This window comes from Nannospalax galili, unplaced genomic scaffold (genome assembly GCF_000622305.1).
Source record: "Nannospalax galili isolate Female #2095 unplaced genomic scaffold, S.galili_v1.0 scaffold1829, whole genome shotgun sequence".
In the NCBI taxonomy this organism is placed as follows: domain Eukaryota; kingdom Metazoa; phylum Chordata; class Mammalia; order Rodentia; family Spalacidae; genus Nannospalax; species Nannospalax galili.
Genome location: NW_008359070.1, coordinates 25,718 through 47,722, shown reverse-complemented (window position 1 = coordinate 47,722; position 22,005 = coordinate 25,718). Strand labels below are relative to the sequence as shown.

The following is a 22,005-nucleotide window of genomic DNA, read 5'->3' as shown; positions in this document are numbered from 1 at the left end:
GTCACATGGAGACCAGCAATTTTAAATTTCCCATTTTATTAACATAACAAACACAAAGTATGTCTGTCATCTTGAGAGTAGTGCACCTCAGCTCTACCTCAACTGCAAGAATCAGGTTTAATCTTGTGTCTCAAGAATGATCACTAGAAAGAAAATGAGGGAATCTAGTGCTTTCTAAAAATGGTGTGACCCCCCGCCATGTGTTACAAAGCTTCTTGTCTGGTGTTATGACCTACCTCTAGCAGAAAGCCAAAAGAACAGATGGATGAGAGGGCCCAGGCTGCCTTCTGTATTTCATTTACTCCTCTCACTGGCTAAGAGATGGTTCCTAGAAGAGGATTACGTCTCCAGAGAGCTCATACTAAGGAAACTGGGAGGACTGACTGTAGAGGCCACTCAACACTGTTGCCTAAAATTCTTGGGCTGTACGTGTAGGCAGGATTACTTTCAATTCAGCAAGAGTAGATTCTGCGCCCTCCCATCTGGAAATCTATCTCTAGCATGAGACACCTGGCTTTTCAGTCATCTTCATCTTCATCTTCAATTTGAAATCGTTTCTTCTTGTGGATTGCTGGAGCACCCAGCTCTGGTGCTATGGAATGTGGGTAGAGGAAAGAAACAGAAAACATCTAAGTATGTTAAAGGGTAAGGCAGGTGGCAGAGGGTCTTCAAACTGAAGACAGAGGTTAGAAGAAAAAGCAGGTCCCAATCAGACTCCTTACCTTGGCTCCTGGCCTCATCTCCCTCCTCATCACTGTCCAGCAGGAGTCGCTTCTTAGACACTACCATCCACTGCTCTTTCTCCCCAGCAATCCCTTCCTCTGAAGTGACTATTAGAGGCACAAAATTAGGGAACTGGGTCTGTGTAGTCTCAAAATAATTTATCAGCCCTCTACACCCAGATGACTGGCACAAAGCAAGCAGTCAATAGGTGAGCGTGGCACTCTCACCTTCCGGGGACACCAGGCCTGTTTCCTTCTCACGGACTAACAAGAGGGCTCTCAGAGCTTTGGCTCGGTGTTCCTCACTAGGACTGTGATCTCCAGGGACTCTCGACTGTAGCTCAGGCTCTGGTTGTGGCTTCTTGTCCTTTTCCTTCTCCTCCTCCTCCTCCCCCTCCTCATGTTGACTCAAAGAAGCTGCTAATCTTCGGAGCTGGGTGGGGCTCAGTTTGGTTGGGATTCGCGGACTAACAAGAGGGCTCTCAGAGCTTTGGCTCGGTGTTCCTCACTAGGACTGTGATCTCCAGGGACTCTCGACTGTAGCTCAGGCTCTGGTTGTGGCTTCTTGTCCTTTTCCTTCTCCTCCTCCTCCTCCTCCTACCCCTCTTCATGTTGACTCAAAGAAGCTGCTAATCTTCAGAGCTGGGTGGGGCTCAGTTTGGTTGGGATTCACCAGAATGTTTCCTACAGGGGCACAGCAGGTGACAACACTGCAAAGGAGAGGACCAGCCTCTTTGTTCTCTAGATTATTCTATTATTCATTGAATAAATACAATCCTACATGGATGAAGATCTTTAAGATTTATAAACCTGGCTAATTGCTTATTTGTAATATATAGTTTATGTCTAGCGCAGTGCTATTAGGGTCCCAGTAAATACAGTTGTTAACAATACATACATGAACGGATCCTGGTCGTATAAAAGTGAACTAAGCATGATCCTTGCTCTGAAGAACTAAAAATCAATCGCACAAAGAACTGATGCACTGTAATGCCACTGGATTGGGCCCGAGTTAGAAGGGCAACAGCATGGCTTCTCTGAGGAAAGGACATTGAGCTGACTTTTTTAAGTTTTGTTTTTGTTTTAGAGACAGGGTTTCACTCTGTAGTCCTGGCTATGGTAGACCAGGCTGGTCTTGAACTCACAGAGATACCTGCCTCTGCCTCCCAAGCACTGGGATTAAAGTTGTGCGCCATCATGCCTGGCTTGAGTTGACGCTTGGAGACAGGGTTGAGGTTCAACCGGAAGGTGTGCGGGAGTGTGTGCATGTCTGTGTGTGTGTAGCATCTCATACATGTGTGTCAGAGCCTTCAAATAGGAGGACTGACAAGATCAGCTACTGAAGCATGGGAAAGCCTTCCATCTGAAGGGTGGAAAGTAGTCCAGGATGACTGGTGTAAAGCAGGTGCATGGTGAAATCGCCATGGAGCTGCAAAGGTTGACTACTTAGAGGCTCTAGATTCTGTCTTACAAGCAGAAGGAACCATTAAATGCTCTAGACAGAGAAGGGATATTATTATACTGGGGCAATGTCAAGTATGGATTTAGGAAAGGGGAGACTAGAAAGATCAGCAAGAAGACTACTCAGGAATCTGGGTCAGTGAGGACGAGACAGTGGCAAGGAAGCAGCAATGGCAATGAGATGCATTTTGAACAGGACCAACAACTCCTTGTCTGACACTGGGACTGTTGGACTTGCCTGCCCAGAGGAGGGGGGCCGAATTCCTAGCTTGTGCAACAGCTGTTGAAACTGTTCATTTTCCATTGCTTCCTCATTTTCTTCTGTCAGTGGCACAAGTAGGATTGCCTGGGAGCAGCCTAGAACAGAGTCAGTAGTTAAGGTGGTAAAGATGTGAAGAACTGGTCCTCAATCCCACAATCAGACCAGTAGCCTCTAGTGTTCCAATCCTAAAACCATGGTCTGTCTATTCACCATCCTCTTCCCGATCACATGCTGCACAAATCAGGCAGTTCTGGAGCCAAAGGAGAGGAGCACAAAAGGCTAAGGGAAAAAGAGAAATGCACATTTGGTCCCTGTCCCCTTCCAAACCCTCCACCTAAGATGCTTCTTCAATCAGAGGCCTCACCTTCCTGATGCAGGCCTTGACCAAGGTTCTTAGTAGAGAGAAACAAGCTACCCTGAACTTGTTCTGCTTCCAAGTCTTCCTTTTCTCCATCCTTTTGGTCCCTGTCCCCTTCCAAACCCTCCACCTAAGATGCTTCTTCAATCAGAGGCCTCACCTTCCTGATGCAGGCCTTGACCAAGGTTCTTAGTAGAGAGAAACAAGCTACCCTGAACTTGTTCTGCTTCCAAGTCTTCCTTTTCTCCATCCTCTTCACACTCTTCCTCTGGCCATTCTTCTTCTTCTTCCAAATCTTCCTGCCAAGAATCTTTCAGGGGCTCTTCTCCATTAGGCTGGAATTCATTGGGAATAGAGGGATAAAAAAAGGCCATTAAGAGGGACTGAGTGCAATTTTCTGGCTCCTGACTACCTACTGGAGGGACCTAGTCAGAACAGCCCACAGCAGGAGGACTCTAAGAGCACTTTATGTGGCATGGTCCAGGCTGAAGAGCTAGTGTAAAATGGTTACCATGCTGGAAGGTGCCAACTTCTTCCTCCGTTTCTTGTACAGCTGCCGCCGTTCAGTCACCAGCCCCAGAGCCAGCAGTTTATCCACTATTCGAGCCTGGGAACGTTTGGCTGTGATATTCTTCATGATATGACCAAGGATATCTATAGAGAGAACATGTGAACACTCAAGAGAAACCAGGGAAAGGGATGAATAAAGGAAATCAGAGACCGGCTCGGTTCACCACAAATGACAGAAATGTAGCAGGAGGACAGAGGATAGGCCAGGCTTTTTCTTAGAACGAGGCAGGGGGAAATTGGACAGCTTGGTTCTTATCTCAGTTCCCTGAGCTTTCAGCTCACTCACCATCAGAGTCCTGGAACTCCTCCAAAAGCCGCTGCAGCTCCAGCTCCTGATCCTCTGTCCACAATACAATCTGGGTTCCTTTCCTGTTTAGGTAGGTGTCAGTGCCAGAGAAGTGCAAACTGAGGTTTCCCCATCCCAATTCCCTCCAGATCCTGTGCCTCTACCTCTGGAAGTCCTTGACACTATCAGCCAGTCCCAGCTGTACCAGATGGTGGATGACCTGCTTGCGCATTCGAGGACCAGTTTTCATGTGTGCCAAGATGGTTTCTACCACATCCTGACCTGGGGTAGAGAAGGAACGAGGCATCAAAAAAAAAGAGTTCAGGAGCCCAGGCTGACCCCCCCACAACCTCTTCAGATCTCACACCTTCTACATCCTTATGGGCAAGATACAATTCCTGAAGCTGGGCCTCTTCCTCAGTGCTCCACACAGGAGCTCTGCAACTGGAAGGCCTGAATGGTGACAGGGGAACAGGCGCATCTAGTTATTGGTCTAAAAAAGATGAGACTGAAGATGTTTCTGATTGATTCTGAAAAGAAGAAGGTTAAAGCGAGTAAACCCAAGGAGCCAGAAAGCTGAGGCCTAACGTGTGCTCACAGCCCTATGACCCTCTTTTCCACTTAAGAGTTCAAGTCAGAATCGGGACATGTTTGATCTTGGGCCTGTGGAACCTGACACTCCAAGGACCAAGAGCAGAATGGAAAAGAGAGGAGGGTAAAAGAAAGGCAAGGCACAGAGGAAAAGAGGACACACGTTATTGTGAATCCCCACTTCAAAGATTATTTTATTCTTATGTGTATGAATGTTTTGTCTGCAAGTATGTAAGTGTACCTGTTATGTACAATGCGTGTGGTGGTCAGAAGAGGGTGTCAGATCCCCTGGAACTGGAGTCACCTTCAATTGTTACCTGCCAGGAAAAGAGAGGAGGGTAAAAGAAAGGCAAGGCACAGAGGAAAAGAGGACACACGTTCTTGTGAATCCCCACTTCAAAGATTATTTTATTCTTATGTGTATGAATGTTTTGTCTGCAAGTATGTAAGTATACCTGTTATGTACAATGTGTGTGGTGGTCAGAAGAGGGTGTCAGATCCCCTGGAACTGTGGATGCTGGGAACCAAATCCGGGTCCTCTGGAAGAGCAGCCAGTGCTTTTAACATCTAGTTTCCCAGACAGCACCCCCACCTTTTTGAGACAAGGACTCACTATATAGCCCAGGATGGCCTTGCATTTGCTATGTACCCCAGATGGGCCTTTAACTCATGGTCTTCCTACCCAAGCCTGGCATGGACCACCATACCCAGCTTGGCTCCCAGCACATTTTGAGAAGGCACACTTGGACTCTCTGGGGGACCATCTTACTATCACCCAGTGACCCCCCCTCTGTGAAGGCTGATGAAGGAAAAGGAAACTAAAACAGACAAGAGACTTAGGCTCCAGTGCCTGTTCCTCTCTTGGGTAACCTTAGGTAAAGCATTAAACTAAGTGATCAGCACATTCTCCCAGCTTTGTGACTGTGCAGCCCATTCTTCCTCAGTCCTAAACTTACCAGCTCTCAAGGGAGCCATAGCCCTCAGTCATCTCTCGAACCACAGCTGTGTTCTTCCAGAATAACAGCTCCACAAAGGCTTTTTGGTTGACTGCAGCCAATGCAAAGAATTTGCCAAGGATGTATTTGGCAAACGTCACTAGCTCCTGTAGGAAAGGAAGGTTGCCATGGCACCTCGGTCCAAATAGACATGCACAGACCTGGCCCCTCAAGTATTATTTCTCCCCTTTCCCAGCTTGTCAGCTCCTCACTCACTGCCCGCCTCTTTCTCTTCTATTCTTCTCCACACAGCTCCCTCCACCTGCCTGTGAGCTCTCTCATTGTGTTCTTATCTCTTAGCCCTTGACACCTTATCCTCTATCTCCTGAAGACCATCCATACCCTACACCCCAACAGGCTCCACTTCTTGATAGCCCCTCACTTTATAGGCTCCAGCAGCAGGGTCGCTAAGCAGACGACTGAAGAGGCAGAACAGTGAGAGCTGGAAAAGCAGAGCTTCCATTCTGAGGTCATGTGCTAGCCGGTGCAGCATCTTGGCAACACAGTGGTTGGTGTGGGCACTATTCTGCTGGTAGCTCCGCAGCAGAAGTACGTAGGCTCGCACGACGGTTGAACATGCAAAGCTGCAGCAAAACACGGAGGGAGAGTTGGTCAGCAGCAGACAGATACTGCTCATCCCTGCTGTGCTGTCACCACCTGGGAGCAACTCACTCCTCTTGGCCCTCACCGTTTCAGATAGTCCAGAAAGTTAAACTCTTTCTCCGACACCTGGACCACCCGCAATTCTTCCTCCTCCTCCTCCTCCTCCTCTTCCTCTTCTTCCTCTGCATCTCCTTCCATTGGCCCCTGCTGCCCTGTACAGAGTGAGGGTTATTTGTTCTCCGCTGCGCTCGTCCAGAGCACAGCTGGGAATGGACAGATAGGAAAGAATGGAGACTCACGGGGAAGTGGAACAGAAAGGATCTGCTTCAGCAACTGCATCTCTTCTCCTGCAGAAATGTCGGGAGAGCCAAACACATTTCCTTCTGGCCACACTTCTCTGGAGACAGACATCAAAAAGGCTTTAACCATAGGAAATTGGAGTTTAATTAGGAGTGGGAGAAGAAATTTAGACTTAGTTCCTTTGTTAATCAGAAAGAGAATTTGAACTGTTACCTCAAAGATAAAACAGACTAGGAAAAATTTCACACTGAAAATCATTTAAGAGGGCTAGAGAAATGGCTCAGCAGTTAAGAGCACTGACTGCTCTTGCAGAGGACCCAGGTTCGATTCCCAGCACCCACATGGCGGCTATTTGGTTGACTGCAGCCAATGCAAAGAACTTGCCAAGGATGTATTTGGCAAATGTCACTAGCTCCTGTAGGAAAGGAAGGTTGCCATGGCACCTCGGTCCAAATAGACACGCACAGACCTGGCCCCCCAAGTATTTTTTCTACCCTTTCCTAGCTTGTCAGCTTCTCACTCACTGCCTGCCTCTCTCTCTTCTATTCTTCTCCACACAGCTCGCTCCACCTGCCTGTGAGCTCTCATTGTGTTCTTATCTCTTAGCCCTTGACACCTTATCCTCTATCTCCTGAAGACCATCCATACCCTACACCCCAACAGGCTCCACTTCTTGATAGCCCCTCACTTTATAGCTGAGCAGTTAAGAGCACTGGCTGCTCTTGCAGAGGACATAGGTTCAGTTCTCAGCACCTGCATGGCAGTTAACAACCATTCATAACTCCAGTACCAGAGGGGATCCATTGCCCTCTTCTGGACTCCACTGGCATTGCATGACATTGAGTGCACTCACATGCAGGCAAAACTATCATACATTAAAAATATTAATAACGAGAAGTAAAAATAATTCTCTAACTCAGGAATACAATTATTCATGTTTGTAAAAAGAGGTGCTGAGCCGGGTTTGGTGGCTCATGCCTTTAATCCCAGCACTTGGGAGGCAAAGACAGGAGGAATTCAAGGTCAGCCTGGTCTATATATCAGGTCCTGGGGCTACAGGGAGACCCTGTCTCAAAAAGAAAAAAAAGACAAAAAGATTCTTTTGCTGGGCGTGGTGGTGCACACCTGTAGTCCCAGTAGTGGGAGGCAGAGGCAGGCAGATCTCTGTGAGTTCAAGGCCAGCCTGGTCTACACAGTGAGTTCCAGACCAGCTGGGGCTACCTACAGGGAGACCCTGTTTCAAAAAGAGGTGCTGGGCATAGTGGCACACGCCTTTAATCCCAGAACTTGGGAAGCAGAGACAAGTGATCTCTATGAGACTGAATGAAGCCAGTCTGGTCTACATAGTGAGTTCCAGGCCAGCTGGGACTATAGGGAGACTGTCACAAACCAACCAACCAACCAACCAACCAAAAGGAGGTATACACATCTCTATACATAATAAACTGAAGCGTAACTCATCAACATGTTAACCATGGTTGATCTTGGCTAGTGGAATTATGTTTCTTTTTTTCCCTAGCTGTGTTTTCTGATACTTCTCAAAAAAAAGCAAAAAACTCCAACTAGCCGATCAAAGCGTGCCAAGAGTTAGTAGAACCCCAGAGCCTCCAGTGGAACTTTTCTGAACACTAAGAACCCTGTAACCCAGTGAAGGCCTCCCCATACCCCCCCGAGCCCAGGAGGATGAGTATGCAGGATTCTTCCTGGGCAGACCTCAGGAGGACCAGGGCTTGTGGAGCCTGGCCAACCATGAGGCAGTCCTGGATCTGCACCATGGCTTCTACCCGTTGCTCTTCCACTGGCACCTCTGAGGCAGCATCGAAGGGAACAACGGTGTCTACACTGAGCTCAGGATCCTACAGACAGACACAGCTCTGGGAGCAGAGGGTAAGGAAACCCATAGTGTCTACACAGAGCATATTCCCCCAAAAAGATACGGTTTCTGCAACTACCCACCTGGGCACACCGCAGCAGCTGCTCAGACAGGGCTGGCCACAGAGCCACCAGCTCCTCTGGGCTAGGTGGGACATTACCAGGAGCAACAGCTTCATATAGAACCTTCTTTTTCTTCTTTCTCTTTTTCCATTTGTTCTATGAGGTAAGAATTGTATGATGACAGCAGAAGAGCTAAGCAAGTCTTTGGCCCATCAGTATCATCACTAATAAAACTAATTCAGTGAATGCTCCAGAGTGCCCACTATGTGATGCTCAGAGGAAACACTGAACAGTAATCTTGTTCTTAAAGAGCATGTATTCTACTGGGAGAGATGGGTAAGCAAACAGGAAATGACATTAGAGTGGGTAACAGCTGTAGTGCAGATGAGCATAAAACACCATGGAGCATAGAACACTATGGAGCAGGACTGGAGAGATGGCTCAGCAGTTAAGAGCACTGGTTGCTCTTGCAGAGGACCTGGGTTTGATTCCCAGCATCCACATGGCGGCTAACAATTGCCCATAACTCCAGTTCCAGGGGCCGACGCCCTCTCTTCCAAACTCCGAGTGCATTGTACGACATGGGTACACTAACACACATGCAGGCATACATGTAGGCATATGAGTGTATATTCATACACATAAAATAAAAACAATAAAAATTTTAAAATGCCATGGAGCATAAACTGCCTTTTTCTTGGAGTAAGAGCTTGCCCAAAGCAACAATATCCTTTTTATTTAAAAATAAATTACAAAAAGGCAGGCGTGGTGGCACACATTTTTAATCCCAGCACTTGGGAGGCAGAGGCAGATGGATCTCTGTGAGTTCAAGACCAGCCTGGTCTACTTAGCGAGTTCCAGGCCAGCTGGGGCTACAGGGAGACCCTGTCTCAAAAAAGAAAAAAAAAAAAAAGCCTATAAAGATATTTGCTATATGCACCAAATAAAACAAAAAATCTTTCAAAAAGGCAATGGCTCCAAGGATAAAGGTGCTTCTGACCAAACCTGATGATGGGGACCCACATGGGGGAAGTAGAAAACCAACTCCCATGTTATCCTCTGACCTTCACATGTGCACTGTGGCATGTGCACACAGACACACGTACATACACACACAAATGTAAAAGGCAAAGCATACGAAAATAAAGCCTATAACTTCCTCCTTTTGAAAAGCAGAAGTATGAGTCAACACCTGAATGCTGCTCCTCCGAATCAAGCTGTGAACCCGTTTACTGAATGGGTAATGCAAAACAAATAGAATGGATCAGAGGGGAAGCCCTGAGGGTTATGCTTCATTCAAGGACCTTACAATCAAACACACCAAAGCTAAGAGGAACATGATGAGCTCTGTGGTCCAGGAGACCTGGACTTGAATACAGAGCTACCCAATGACAGTGAGACAGGGACAAGCTGCGTAACTATTCTGAACATCTGTCCCAATGTTCTTGTGGGGATGACATGATGAAAACCTTATGCACAGAAAGGATGTGAAACACCTTTTACACAGTATCTAACACAGTAAACACTGGATAAAGGATAGTACCTGTTATTACTACAATAACCAGAGTCCAGAATCCAAAAATTCCTTTTGGCAAAGTACTTCTTGCAAAATACTGTTGCCTCTCTCAAGTGCAGTTCTGACAGAATTTTAAGCTATAGTAACTATAATTATAGAAAGTTTCTGGGACAAGAAATTGAAACAAACAATTCAGAGCAGAATCCCTCTGTCTCCAAAATACAAATTCCCTGGAGTTTTTTCCTTGACTTTTTGTCTTTGTCTTATTTTGTCTTAGTCTCACTTATTATCCCATTTTGGAGACACGGATAGATACTATAATCTGAATTTCGGGATTTAGAGACTGACATGAGCAGCTAGGGGTTTGGTTTGTTAAAACAGTCTTACTGTGTAACCCTGGCTGGCCTTGAACTCATAGAAGTCTGCCTGCCTCTGCCAAATGCTGGAACTAAAGGCGTGCACCACCACACCCAGCCACCCTGAGTATATTTTTTTTATTTATTTATTTATTTATTTATTTATTTATTTATTTATTTATTTATTTATTTATTTATTTATTTATTTATTTATTTATTTATTTATTTATTTATTTATTTATTTATTTATTTATTTATTTATTTATTTATTTATTTATTTATTTATTTATTTATTTATTTATTTATTTATTTATTTATTTATTTATTTATTTATTTATTTATTTATTTATTTATTTATTTATTTATTTATTTATTTATTTATTTATTTATTTATTTATTTATTTATTTATTTATTTATTTATTTATTTATTTATTTATTTATTTATTTATTTTGGTCTTTTTGAGACAGGGTCTCCTTGTATCCTGAGCTGGCCTGGAACTCACTATGTAGACCAGGCTGGTCTTGAACTCACAGAGATCTGCCTGCTTCTGCCTCCTGGGTGCTGGGATCAAAGGCATGTACCACCATACCTGGCCTGAGTGTATTTTAGCTGTAACTAATACAAGACTAGATTTCTGACCTCCTAAGTGCTTTCTTTTTCTTCTTGGAGTGTGCAGTGCATGTGTATGCAGATGTGTACATGTATGTGGAGGCCAAGACACTAGCATCAGTGTCTTCCACTATCTCTCTCCACCTTACTTTTTGAGATAGACTCTCACTGAATCCCCAGAGTCCACCAACTGGCCAGTCAGAAAGCCTGGGGATTCACCTGTCTGTCTCTGCACTACTAGCGCTAGGGTTACAGATGTGTGTGACCATGCCTGGTGCTTTTTAAGTGTGTGTGTGTCTATGTCTGTGTGTGTTTGCATGCATATACCTGTACTTTGATACACATGTGGAGGTCACAGGACAACTTTCAGGAGTGGGCTCTCGAAAGGGAAAGGAATGAAGAGACTGGTCTGGGAAGCTTGGAAAAGGCGAAGTGAAGATGGGGCTAGGAAGAATGAGATTCTACTGGAGATGGGAAAGCTGGGATCAGAGCCCAGGCCAGGGCCTCACTTTTGATGATCCGACTACTCTCCCTCACAGCCTCACCTGGGGACATGTCCATCTCATTCACTGTGGCCAGCAGCTCCTGATAAGCCTTTAAAGCCAGGTGCATCCTGTCAATTGAGGGCAAGAGGTGAAACGGAAGTCAACTTAGGGCACTGGCAAATGTCATCCCCCTAAGAGTACCTCCAAAACTGGAATGACCCCACCAGTCCTTGCACCCTAGCCTGACAACCTCAACTCCGAATCAGAAAAATGAGCCAAAATTAAGTGTTGAGACTCCCAGCTGGCCAAGGTGCCCAGTGTTACTCACATGACCTTCCCACTCACCGGCACGCCCAGGAGGCAGCTTCCTTACAGTCAGTCAGCATCATCTCATAGTAGTTGGTGAGGTTCTGCTCAACAAAGTGGAAGGTACGGACACTAAGGGTCTCAGAAACCAAACCAGGGTGGAAGGAGGCAGCTCGGTTAAAGGCCATAAAGAAAGCCAAAGCCCACATATAGTAGGTCTCATCGTGCTGCTGGGCTTTCTCCCGAAGCAGGTGATCCTAATGGTAAAAAGAAAAAAAGAAGAATACTGCCATGATCCAACTCCCTCCTGTCCTGTCATGAGGGGGTGGACTCTGGACACCACTCTATTTTTTAGAATCCAGTTTCCAACTTTCTTCCTGTTCTCCTCAAGTCTGTTCATATTTCCCTCCCCTTCCTCTAGGGAAACTGCTCCAGAATCTTTTTCCATCTTCATCTTTTAAAGATCCATTTTATAAATCGTCTGTGTGTGGATATGTACACAAGTCAGGCAGGTGCCCTTGGAGACCAGAAGAGGGTGTCATATCCCCTGGAATTGGAGTTTCAGGTGGTTATGAGCCACCTGATGTGGGTGTTGGGAATCAAACTCTAATTCTCTACAAGAATAGTAAGTGCTCTTAATAGCTGAGCCATCTCTCCAGTCCTACCCAGAACCCTGTTTCATCATAACCCACACAGGAGCCCCCAACTCCCTTTGCAGTTCACACCTCCAAGGTCAGCCTCCTTTGGACTCCTTGGGAGGCTGCCCATCTTACCTAACACTGGTCACATCATCTCTCTGGCTGTCTTTCTACGCTATCCCTAATTGCCTCCATGTCCTTCCCAGGCTCTTACCTTGACAGCACCCATAAGCCTGTTGTAACAGTTCTCCAGGAACTCAGAACAGAAGTCTCTAAGGAAAAGCCTCACGTTGAGGGCAGATCGACGCTGAATGGATAGCTCCTGGGCAGCCTGGCGACGTTTAGCCACCCTCCTGGGCTGCTTTCCCAGATCAGAACTGTAGTTTCGGAGCTGGGAGAATGTGGGTTGGGGCATTAGAATTACTTCAACCAGCTCCCCCCACCCCACTCCCTGCCTCCTGCACTGCAGTTCTTTCCACATCCCTTGAAGAAACACTTAGAAAGTCTCTGTCTCTGGTACTATCGGTGGAGACAATGTGGCTAATGCCAGAGGCGCCACTTCTACTCTTGCCAACCTTCTAAGCTTAAAAACAGATACCTTAACTCCAGAGATGGTCACCATTCTCAGGCCCGGTAACACTGGTGTTTCCATCCCAGATGTGTGTGAATACTCACATTGTGAAGGCCTTTGTGAAAGATGAGGTCCCTTTCTCCAATGGATTTCAACCCTTGGACAATGTAGGAGCCCCCAAATCGAGAATGCCTGCAAGGAAAATGAAAAAGGTTCCAAATTGAATCCTCAATTCTCTGGATGCTTCAGTCAACTCTCTTTCACCAGCAGCTCTGGGAGTGTTAAGGTTTTAAAACATTACCCCGCCTTGAATTGGCCTAAGAGTTCAGCATTCCCTGCTGCAGGTCAGGAACATGGCAGAGCGGCCCTCTGTCCCTCACCTGTTGCCTCGCTGGAGGGCTCGAGTTTTCTTCTCTGCCATCTCTCGCTGGCGCAAAACCTCCAGTTCTGCCACATCTGTGCTTCGCTCCTGAGCCAAGCGTCCCTGCCCTACTCCAGCCAGCTGCTCAGGGTTCTAGATTTGCAACAATAAGAGAAGAAAGAGAATCAGGACAGTCACTCCTACTAGGATTGGAAAACAAAACAGAACTGCTCAGGGTTCTAGATTTGAAACAATAAGAGAAGAAAGAGAATCAGGACAGTCACTCCTACTAGGATTGGAAAACAAAGCAGAACTGTGATAGGGTCCTGTACTGAAAACAGCTACTCTCCCCACCACCTGCCTTCTTCAGGTAATTTACTGCTACTACAAGAGCAATTCTGGCCATGTAGCAGAAAGGTGCATAGATGGAGGGGACTGGGAGAATAGGCCAGGGTCTTACCTGGTCACGGAACATAAGGGAAACAATCTCTAGCACATGCAGACTCCACTGCTGCTCAGCAGATGAGCTGGACAGGAAGAGGAGCAGGTCGTCCAGGCCGCTGAGGTGAATTGCCCAGAGAAGCCTGTCGTGGATGCTGGCATCATCATCGATCCTCTGAGTAGTGAGTGCAGAGGGGAGGAAGGGAGCACAGTCAGTTCCACGGCCTGACCTCAAAGGTCTCCATCACTCCTTGGCTAAAGTTATTCCCCCAGCCTTGTCAGAAGACAAAAAACCTAAAAGGGGGTTAGGAGTTTAACTTAACCAAGCATAAAGACTGAGGTGCCCCCAGACCCTCTTCACCTTCTCCTGATCAAGGTCAGCTGGGACATGAAGAATATTTCTGACCAGCAGCAGGATCCGCTCAATCAGCAAGTTGTCTTCCTCCTGCCGATCTTCCCAGCCCTGGGCAGAAAGAGAAAATTGGAGAGATTCCCCGTGGAAAGCAGGTGATCTCTAACTGGCTGTAAGACTGAGGCCTGAGAATCAGGACTAAAAGGAAAGGAGGCTGAATGTGGTGGTGCACACCTTTAATCACAGCACTTGGGAAGCAGAGGCAGGCGGGTCTATACGGGCAGAAAGAGAAAATTGGAGAGATTCCCCGTGGAAAGCAGGTGATCTCTACCTGGCTGTAAGACTGAGGCCTGAGAATCAGGACTGAAAGGAAAGGAGGCTGAATGACCACCTTTAATCACAGCACTTGGGAAGCAGAGGCAGGCGGGTCTGTATAGTAAGTTCTAGGCCAGGGCTACATAGTGAGACCCTGTCTCAAAAGAACTCCCAATAAAAAAGTAAAAATAGAGTGGAGAAGTATTGGAGAGGGGAGGGGAGGGAAGGCAGGCAGGCTGGAGAGATGGTGCAGCCATTAAGAGCACTTGTTGTACAATCATGACAGGAATTCAGACCCCAGGACCCACTCAACAAGCTGGGTGTTCCAAAAATGCCTGTAACTCCAGCTCTGAGGTATCCGATGCTCTGATGCTCATTTTTTGCTTGTTTTTTTTTTTTTTTTTGAAACGGGCCCTCTTGACCCCCCCTGGCCTGAAAACCTTTATTTAACCACGGCTGACCTTGAACTCACAGAGATCCAACTGCCTCTGCCTCCCAAGTTCTGGGATTAAAGGTGTGTGCCACCACACCCAGCCTGATACTCTCTTATGGCCTCCATTTGTGCACATACACTCAGGCAGAGCACACACACATGCATATAGTCTCATGCAGAACACACACACACAAAGTAAGATAAATCTTTAAAAATTAAAAAAAAGAAGAGAAAAAGTCAAGCCTGGTGGCACAAGCCTGTAATCTCAGTTACTCAGGAGGCTGAAGTGGGAGGATTCCAAGTTCAAAACCTGCCTAGATTACAGAGTGAGTTTAAGGCCAGCCTGGGCAGCTTAGTGACACCCTGTCTCAAAATAAAAAGTAAAAAGAGAGCTGGGAAACACCAGCACTCAGGAGGCAAAAGCTCAGAGGACCAGGAGTTCATCCTCAGCTATATAGTGAGCTCAAGTTTAAGGCCAACCTGGGCTCCATGAGATTTTATCTTTAAAAAAGGAAAATGAGGGGCTGGAAAGATGGCTTAGCAGTTAAAAGCACTAGCTACTCTTGCAGAGGACTCGGGTTTGGTTCCAAGTACCCCCATGGTAGCTAACAACTGTCTGTAACTCTAGTTCCAGGGGATGTGACACCCTCTTTTGACCTCCATGGGCACTGTATCACACAGGTACACTTACATACACGTAGGCAATACACATAAAATAAAAATAATAAAGAAACTTTTCTTAAGAAAAGGAAGGGATGGAGGGGAGCAGCTGAGCAGTCCATATCACCAAGGACTGAGGTCTTTTCTAGGTCCAGCATCTTCCCTTGTTTGGGGGAGGCAAAAATTGTAGGATACAGAAGGATAAGTGCTACCTAACTGCCTTTCAGGATAGAGATGGATGGACGAGACTCACCAGCTGTAGCAGCTCATACAAGGTTTCACTGAGGACTCCAAAAGCTTTCTCATTGGCGAAGGCCTGTGGAACAATGAACAGTTCTTACGTAGTACCTACCTCCTCCCTTCTCCAAACACTGACTCAGGGTCTCTGGAGAAAGGCCTCACCTCTTTGTAGGCCTGCAGATATGTTAGCACCTGCAGAAAATGGTGCCGCATGCCAGGTTCCTTGGGCACATTGACAAAACAGAGCAAGGCTGGTTGAGTCAAATTTACCATCAGTCTGGAGAAACAGTGAAGAAAGAAGTAGTTAGGTTCCTTGCCACACAAAAACACCTAAACCTACCAGCTCTAACACCAGTGCTGCACATGGTGGAGTCAAAAAGCTGGGGGGTGAACCTGATAACTGCATCAAAGAGAGGCTTGTCCTGGCGGTGCTGGGTGAGGATGGGAAGGAGGTCACTCTGCAGGATCTGCGCTGCCCCCAGCTGCTGTCGCACATCTCGGGTCTCATCCTCATGCCTCAAGTAGCGGATCAAATCCTTTACACTCTCTTCAGAGACAGAATAAAACATGGACCTGAAATGCTCCAAGCTCCACCCAGGTCCGTGTGCTTTTCATTCCCACGGCATGGGAAATTCAACAGACCTCAATTCAAGGAAGCTTTTCATCTGATTCCTCACTAGAACACTCACCTAAGCAATCCGGCTCTTTGTGGTAAGTGTCTCCTTCTAAGTACCCAAGGGCACTACATGTGGCTAGAAGTTCACAGTTCATCATGTATAAGTCCATACATCAGAGGACCAGCCAGCAGAGAAGGATGGGCAATGGAGACAGACAGGATGAAAATGATGAGGCCTGCAAAGACAGGGAAAGAGGAATGCAGGGGAGAAGGGCCAAGGCAGGGCCCTAAGTGCTCAGAGTATTCTGGGCAAGATCTTTAATTGCTTCACTCTTGTCACAACCAAAAGAGTTGCTCCCAGGCATAGGGAAAACACATGTTTATTAACCATGGTACTGGGGAAATCAAACCTGGGGAGGGCAAAGTGCAAATGCTCTACCACTGAACTACATCTGCCAACCTCCAGGAAAGCTTTATGTTAAGTCTTCTAGCTGATAAAAATCAGAGGCTTCAGAGGCTACTGCTCCTCCTGTAGCTTGAGCCTGAAGCTTGAGAAACATGTTGTTTCAGAGTTAAGGCAACATACTAGGAAGGAAGGTTGTCTAGAAAAGGGACCAACTGAAATGTTCACCTCAGAGAGCTCTGCAGCCTTGTAACTCCAATGCTATGGAGGCAGAGACAGATGGATTTGAAGGGCTCACTGGCAAGCCAGCCTAGCCTGATCAGCAAGCCCCTAGTCCTAGTGAGAGACCTTGTCTCCAAAAATGAGAGTGTTGACCCATAGGTGGTGGTACGTGCCTTTAATCCAAGCACTCCAGAGGCAGAGGCTAGCCGATCCCTGTGAGATCAAGGCTGGCCTGATCTACATAGCAAGTTCTGGGCCCAGCTATGACTACAGGGAGACCGTCTGAAAAAGACCAAAAAAAGAGTATGCTCCCAAGGAACACCTGAGGTTGACCTCTGACCTCTACACAGACACACACACAAATCTTACTTAGAATCACTGGAGGTTGGCAGGTCTTTATACGTGCATAGCACATACTTTCATCACTGAGCTATCTCCCTAGCCTCCTTTATAAGATTTGATACAGTAAGATCATTTCCATCTCTGAGATGTGTAAAGAAAGTTCCTTCAAGCTGGGTGTGGTGGCACACGCCTTTAATCCCAGCACTTGGGAGACAGAGGCAGGTGGATCTCTGTGAGTTCAAGGCCAGCCTGGTCTACACAGTGAGTTCCAGGACAGCTGGGGCTACAGGAAGACCCTGTCTCAAAACAAACAAACAAACAAAAACCAAAAAAAAAAAAAAAAAAAAAAAAAAAAAAAAAAAAAAAAAAAAGAAAATTCCTTCATTCTCCTCCCCAAAGTTACTTATAAACCCTAGTAATCTTGGTAGAAGGCAGCACTAACAGAATAGGAGGGCAAAGTAACAAATAAGTAGGAAAATAAATTCCGTCGCTCACCGCAGAAGAATCACCTGCCCCCTAGGAAGCATGTCCCTGTTTATTCCGATCTCTATATCCTCATCAGATAACCATATAGGCACAGATCCAGGATCCTGAGTGACTCAGAACTGGACATTAATAACACAGATGTACATAAATACATTAATTCTTTACTCTACTTCCAAGGAAAATCAGGAATATTCACCAATCTTGTCCTGTAGGCATCTTTAGCTGCACCCCATTCTGTTGTTGGCAGTATTCTCCACAAAGACCTTTCCTGGCTGTGGTACCCACTTCTAAATCCTGACTCCATCCCTGTGGGAAAATGGATGGTCTCCAAAAGTCCAAGATTTAATGGTTGATGCTCTCTCCCTGCATTTATATAACTGGTCTACTTCTTCAGGTTGCCTGCTATCCCTTCCATCCCCACCCAGTGCCAACCTACTTTCTGACTGTGCAGCCCAGAAATACATGGAGCCAATAAATCCTTACTGAATGACCAGGAAAACTGAAAGAAGACTTTTCCTTTGCTGTCCATTCTCAGGGACATGCAGACCCCAAGAACTGGTCTCCTCAGTGCCTGCAACCCCTAACTCTTCTCAAAGATACATTCAGCTTTTTCAGGGAGACCACTGGGGTGTGTCTGTACACATGTTTGGGCCTGTGTATATGTAGGCATATGTATATATGGGCATGCACACCCAAATCAAAGGCTTTCCCTATCTGCTCTCTCCGAGTGGCAGCCTGAGAAACTGATGAAGAAAGATGATAGGAAGCCAAGCATGGTGATGCCCACTTTTAATCCCAACATGTGGAAGGTAAGGCAGTGGCAGAAGGGTCTCTAAGTTCGAGGCTAACCTGGTCTATACATAGTAAGCTGTAGGCCAGCCAGGACTACAAAAAGAGACTTATCTTAAAAGCACCTACCTGGCATGTTCAAGGCCCTGGGTTCAATCCCTAGCACTGCACTATAAACCCAAAACCTAAAAACCAAAACATACAAGCGAGCAAACACAGCACACCCACACACCAACTCAGAAGGCTCCCAGATAAGCTCACATGCTCTTCCCTCCTTCCCCTTCGAAGCCCTTTATCTTGATCTTGTCTCCTTCACTGTATTCCAATTTAATAAGGCCTTGGTATTTACAAAACAGTGGCCCAAAGCTAGGATTTACAGACACAATGGTACCCAGCTCAGTTCCTCAGCACCCACACAAACGCGCACACACACGGAGACACACAACAAAAATACGCCTTGTTTCCTGTTTGATGACATTCTGCTGCATTCTTGTATTTGTTTTTTGGTTTTGGGGGGTCTGTTTTTTTGTTTTTTTTTTTTTGAGACAGGGTCTTTTTGTGGCCCCAGCTGGCCTGGAACTCACTATGAACACCAGGCTGGCCTCCATCTCACAGAGATCCGCCAGCCTCTTGAGTGCTGGGATTAGAGGCATGTGCTACTACACCTGGTTTAGCCTTGAACTCTTTTTTTTTCTTTGTTTTTTTGTTAGATAGTACTTCATTTTAGCTTAGGCTGGCCTAGAACTCACTATGTAGCCCAGGTAGCCTCAAACTCCAGCAAGCCTCTTTCCTCAGTTTCTCAAGAGCTGGGATTACAGATGTGAGCCACCATGCCTGGCTTGAGGAGACATCTTAAACACTTCTATCTCCCCTAACTTCTTTATGATCCTCAAGCAACTCTATCTAGCCCTGCCTCTTCTGCTACTGACTTAATTCATGTCCCAAGGGTCTGCTGTTTAGATTACTAAACTGTTTCCCAACTTCTTTCCCTGACTCTCATCTTTAAAAAAAAAAAATCTTAATTTTATGTGCATAAGAGTTTTGCCGGCATGTATGTAAGTGCATCCATTGCCCACAGAGGGCCAGAAGGTGTTGGTCTCCTGGAAATGGAGTTATGGACAACTGTCAGTTACCATGTGGCTGCTGGGAACCCAACCCAAGTCCTCTGCAAGGGCAACCGTGCTCTTAACAACTAAGCCATCTCTCCAGCTCTCTAATCTTTTTTAAGAGTTGGCTATTTTTTTTTTTATTCATGATATACATGTGTGTGCCTACATGAGTTTCTGTCCTCTATATGTGTACAGGAATCTGAGAAGGCTAGAAGAGGGTGTCAGATCCCCTGAAACTGGAGTTACAGGTAGTTGTGAGCTGCCATGTGGGTGCTGGGAACAGAACCCAAGTCATTTGCAAGAGCAACATGTGCTCTTAATTGCTAGGACATCTCTACATGCCCTCCCCTGCCTCTAATCTTGGTTTCTTAAACCCATAAAACTAAATGGTTACCTAATTTGGCTATATAACAACCTTGCTTAAAATCTTGTCAATGGATCCAGTGATGTAGCTCAGTGGTAGAGGGTGGTTTAGCAGGCAGGAGGACCACGGTTTGATCTCAGCACCAAAACACAAAACAAAAAAACCCCCTTCTGAGACACATAAGAATCTTTATTGTGTAATTCTGAGAAGGATTCTAAAATAAAAGAAATATTTATCTTTCACTTTAGTGTTATTTAAGTATTTACCATTTACCCACATTACTACATCAAACTTAAAGTTTAGGCTGGGCATAGCAGTGCACACCTGCCATCCCAGCACTTGGGGGGGGGTGGAGCAAGAAGATCAGATATTCAATGCCGTCCTTGGCCACACACTATGTTTAAGGCCAGTCTGGGCTGCATAATAACCCTGTCTTGATTGAAAACATAAAAACAAACGTAAAAAAAAAAGCTCACCCATGCCCACAATATAAAATCTTCATGACCTGACTGTGGTCACCTCTCAAGTCACTTTGGTGCAGAATGCTGTTTTCCCATTCACATTTAAATTTATGGACTTCTAAAACTGTCCAAATGACAGCTCCTCCTCACTTTTCCTCCCAGAAGCCACCTCCTTCTGCTCTGTCTACTTTGTGTCAGATACAGACCTCCATCAAGATGTTTATATTGCATGTATATAATAGTTAAAGCAGGTTGTTTAGAATGGCTGACTCCCTTCATTAGTTTTACATCCTGTGAGGACAGGAACTGTTTACCAATAATCTTTGAATTTTCAGAGCATGATTATCTGCTCAAAATTTTTAGGGAGCGGGAGTTGGGCAACAGTGTTTTGAAAATGCTCCTGGGGGATGAGGATATAGCTCAGTTGCTAGAGTGCCTATTTTACTTAACAAACAGGAAGCCCTGGGATGAATGAGACCTTGTTGAAAAAATGCTCCTCAGAGCTGGGTGTGGGGCAGACATCTGGCCTCCTAGTGATTTGAGGCAGGTGGATATCAAGGTACTTTAGGAGTGACCAACACTCAGGAGACAAGCTGGCCGATCTCTGTAAGTTCTTAGGCCAGCCTTATCTACATAGCAAGTTCCAGGTCAGCCAGGGCTAGAGTGAGACTTTGTCTCAAAAGTAAAGTAAAATAAAAAGGGAAAGTGACTAGCTGGACCTAGGAGGACTGGATAAATTGAATCTGAGGGCAACTAAGCTCAGTCTTCAAAGCCAAGGTTATCTGGCAGAAGGTGTCAACAATATCCAAATAAAGGGAACAGGAACAGCACAGATAGCTGAATTACCAAAGAACTCGAAGCAGGCATCCTTTCCCTGAGGCTGGGCGTGAAACAGCTGGACTAAAAAACGGTCAGAGTTTTAGAAAATGAGGCGGAATGAGTCCAGGGACAGACTGAAATGGCACAACGTCCGCCTGAGAAAGCCTGTGAGTGGCCAAAAGCTTTAATGTAAGACGATGGGCTTGACTTTTAAAAGGTTCTAGTCACAGCACGAAAGGCAGAGCTGACACTCAAGAAGAGGAGCTTAATCACCGGCTGATCTCCCGATGGAGGATGCGTCCTCCTGAAGTTTTACCCAGGGGGAAAAGGGAGGGTACCTCGTTCCATAAAGTCCCAACACAAATCAAGCCACCCAAGTGTTGTCGGGTCTGAACTGAGTCGGGAGTTCCAAGGCAGCGATTCCCAGGAACCTTCTGCTCCATTTTCTGGGCTGGAAGTCCCCAGGCCATCACAGCCCTTTCCGACCGAGGCCGGTCCACCGCGCCCAGGACCGCGGGGCTTCGGTGGAACACGCATGCACGCTGCGCCCCGCCCCCTGCCTTTAAACTCTTCGGCGCCGGGTCCTAGCGACGGCCCCGCGGCCTCCGAGCGCTGAGCCCTCTCGCCACACTCACTCACCGGCTCCCGGCGGGTCCTCCGGAGCCCCTCCGAGCCTGGCCGCCCTCCGGCGCACAGCCACCGCTTTTCCCGCCACCCGGCTGGAAGCGACCAGTGTCTGCAGCGCAGGAAACGGGGCGGGGCGAGCGGGGCGGTCCACTGGGGCGGGGGAGGGGGGAGCACGACGGAGATGACGTAGGAGGAGAAACAACGTAGAGGACTGTTTTATCTGAGTCGAGCCCCTGCATTAAAGTGAAACTCACAACGCTACGAGTTGCCTGCTGAATTGCAACGGGGATCAAGGGCAAATTAAAGCCGAATTTACAAGCGTTCTTCCCCGTTCCAGCCAAGTGGACTATTCCAGTCTTAAATGGTTAGAAAAGTTATGTTTGATTTGGAAGTGGAGTT

At 46.5% G+C, this 22,005-nt stretch overlaps 1 protein-coding gene across 1 annotated transcript; it reads right to left on the bottom strand.

Annotated features, from left to right (window-relative positions):
* Nucleotides 1-21,749, bottom strand: Timeless (timeless circadian regulator). Its single transcript, XM_029558424.1, is given in 30 exon segments — nt 1-592; nt 723-830; nt 951-1,073; nt 1,277-1,406; nt 2,422-2,540; nt 2,656-2,724; nt 2,964-3,138; nt 3,315-3,457; nt 3,660-3,742; nt 3,824-3,941; nt 4,027-4,112; nt 5,207-5,352; nt 5,628-5,829; nt 5,934-6,060; nt 6,148-6,246; nt 7,854-8,004; nt 8,105-8,239; nt 9,222-9,315; nt 11,012-11,179; nt 11,397-11,614; nt 12,210-12,386; nt 12,671-12,758; nt 12,947-13,080; nt 13,388-13,543; nt 13,730-13,831; nt 15,382-15,444; nt 15,531-15,645; nt 15,762-15,915; nt 16,058-16,220; nt 21,619-21,749. Coding segments are annotated over 29 exon segments (3,654 nt in total). The 5' UTR covers nt 16,155-16,220; nt 21,619-21,749; the 3' UTR covers nt 1-518.
* Nucleotides 21,750-22,005: the final 256 nt, after the last annotated feature.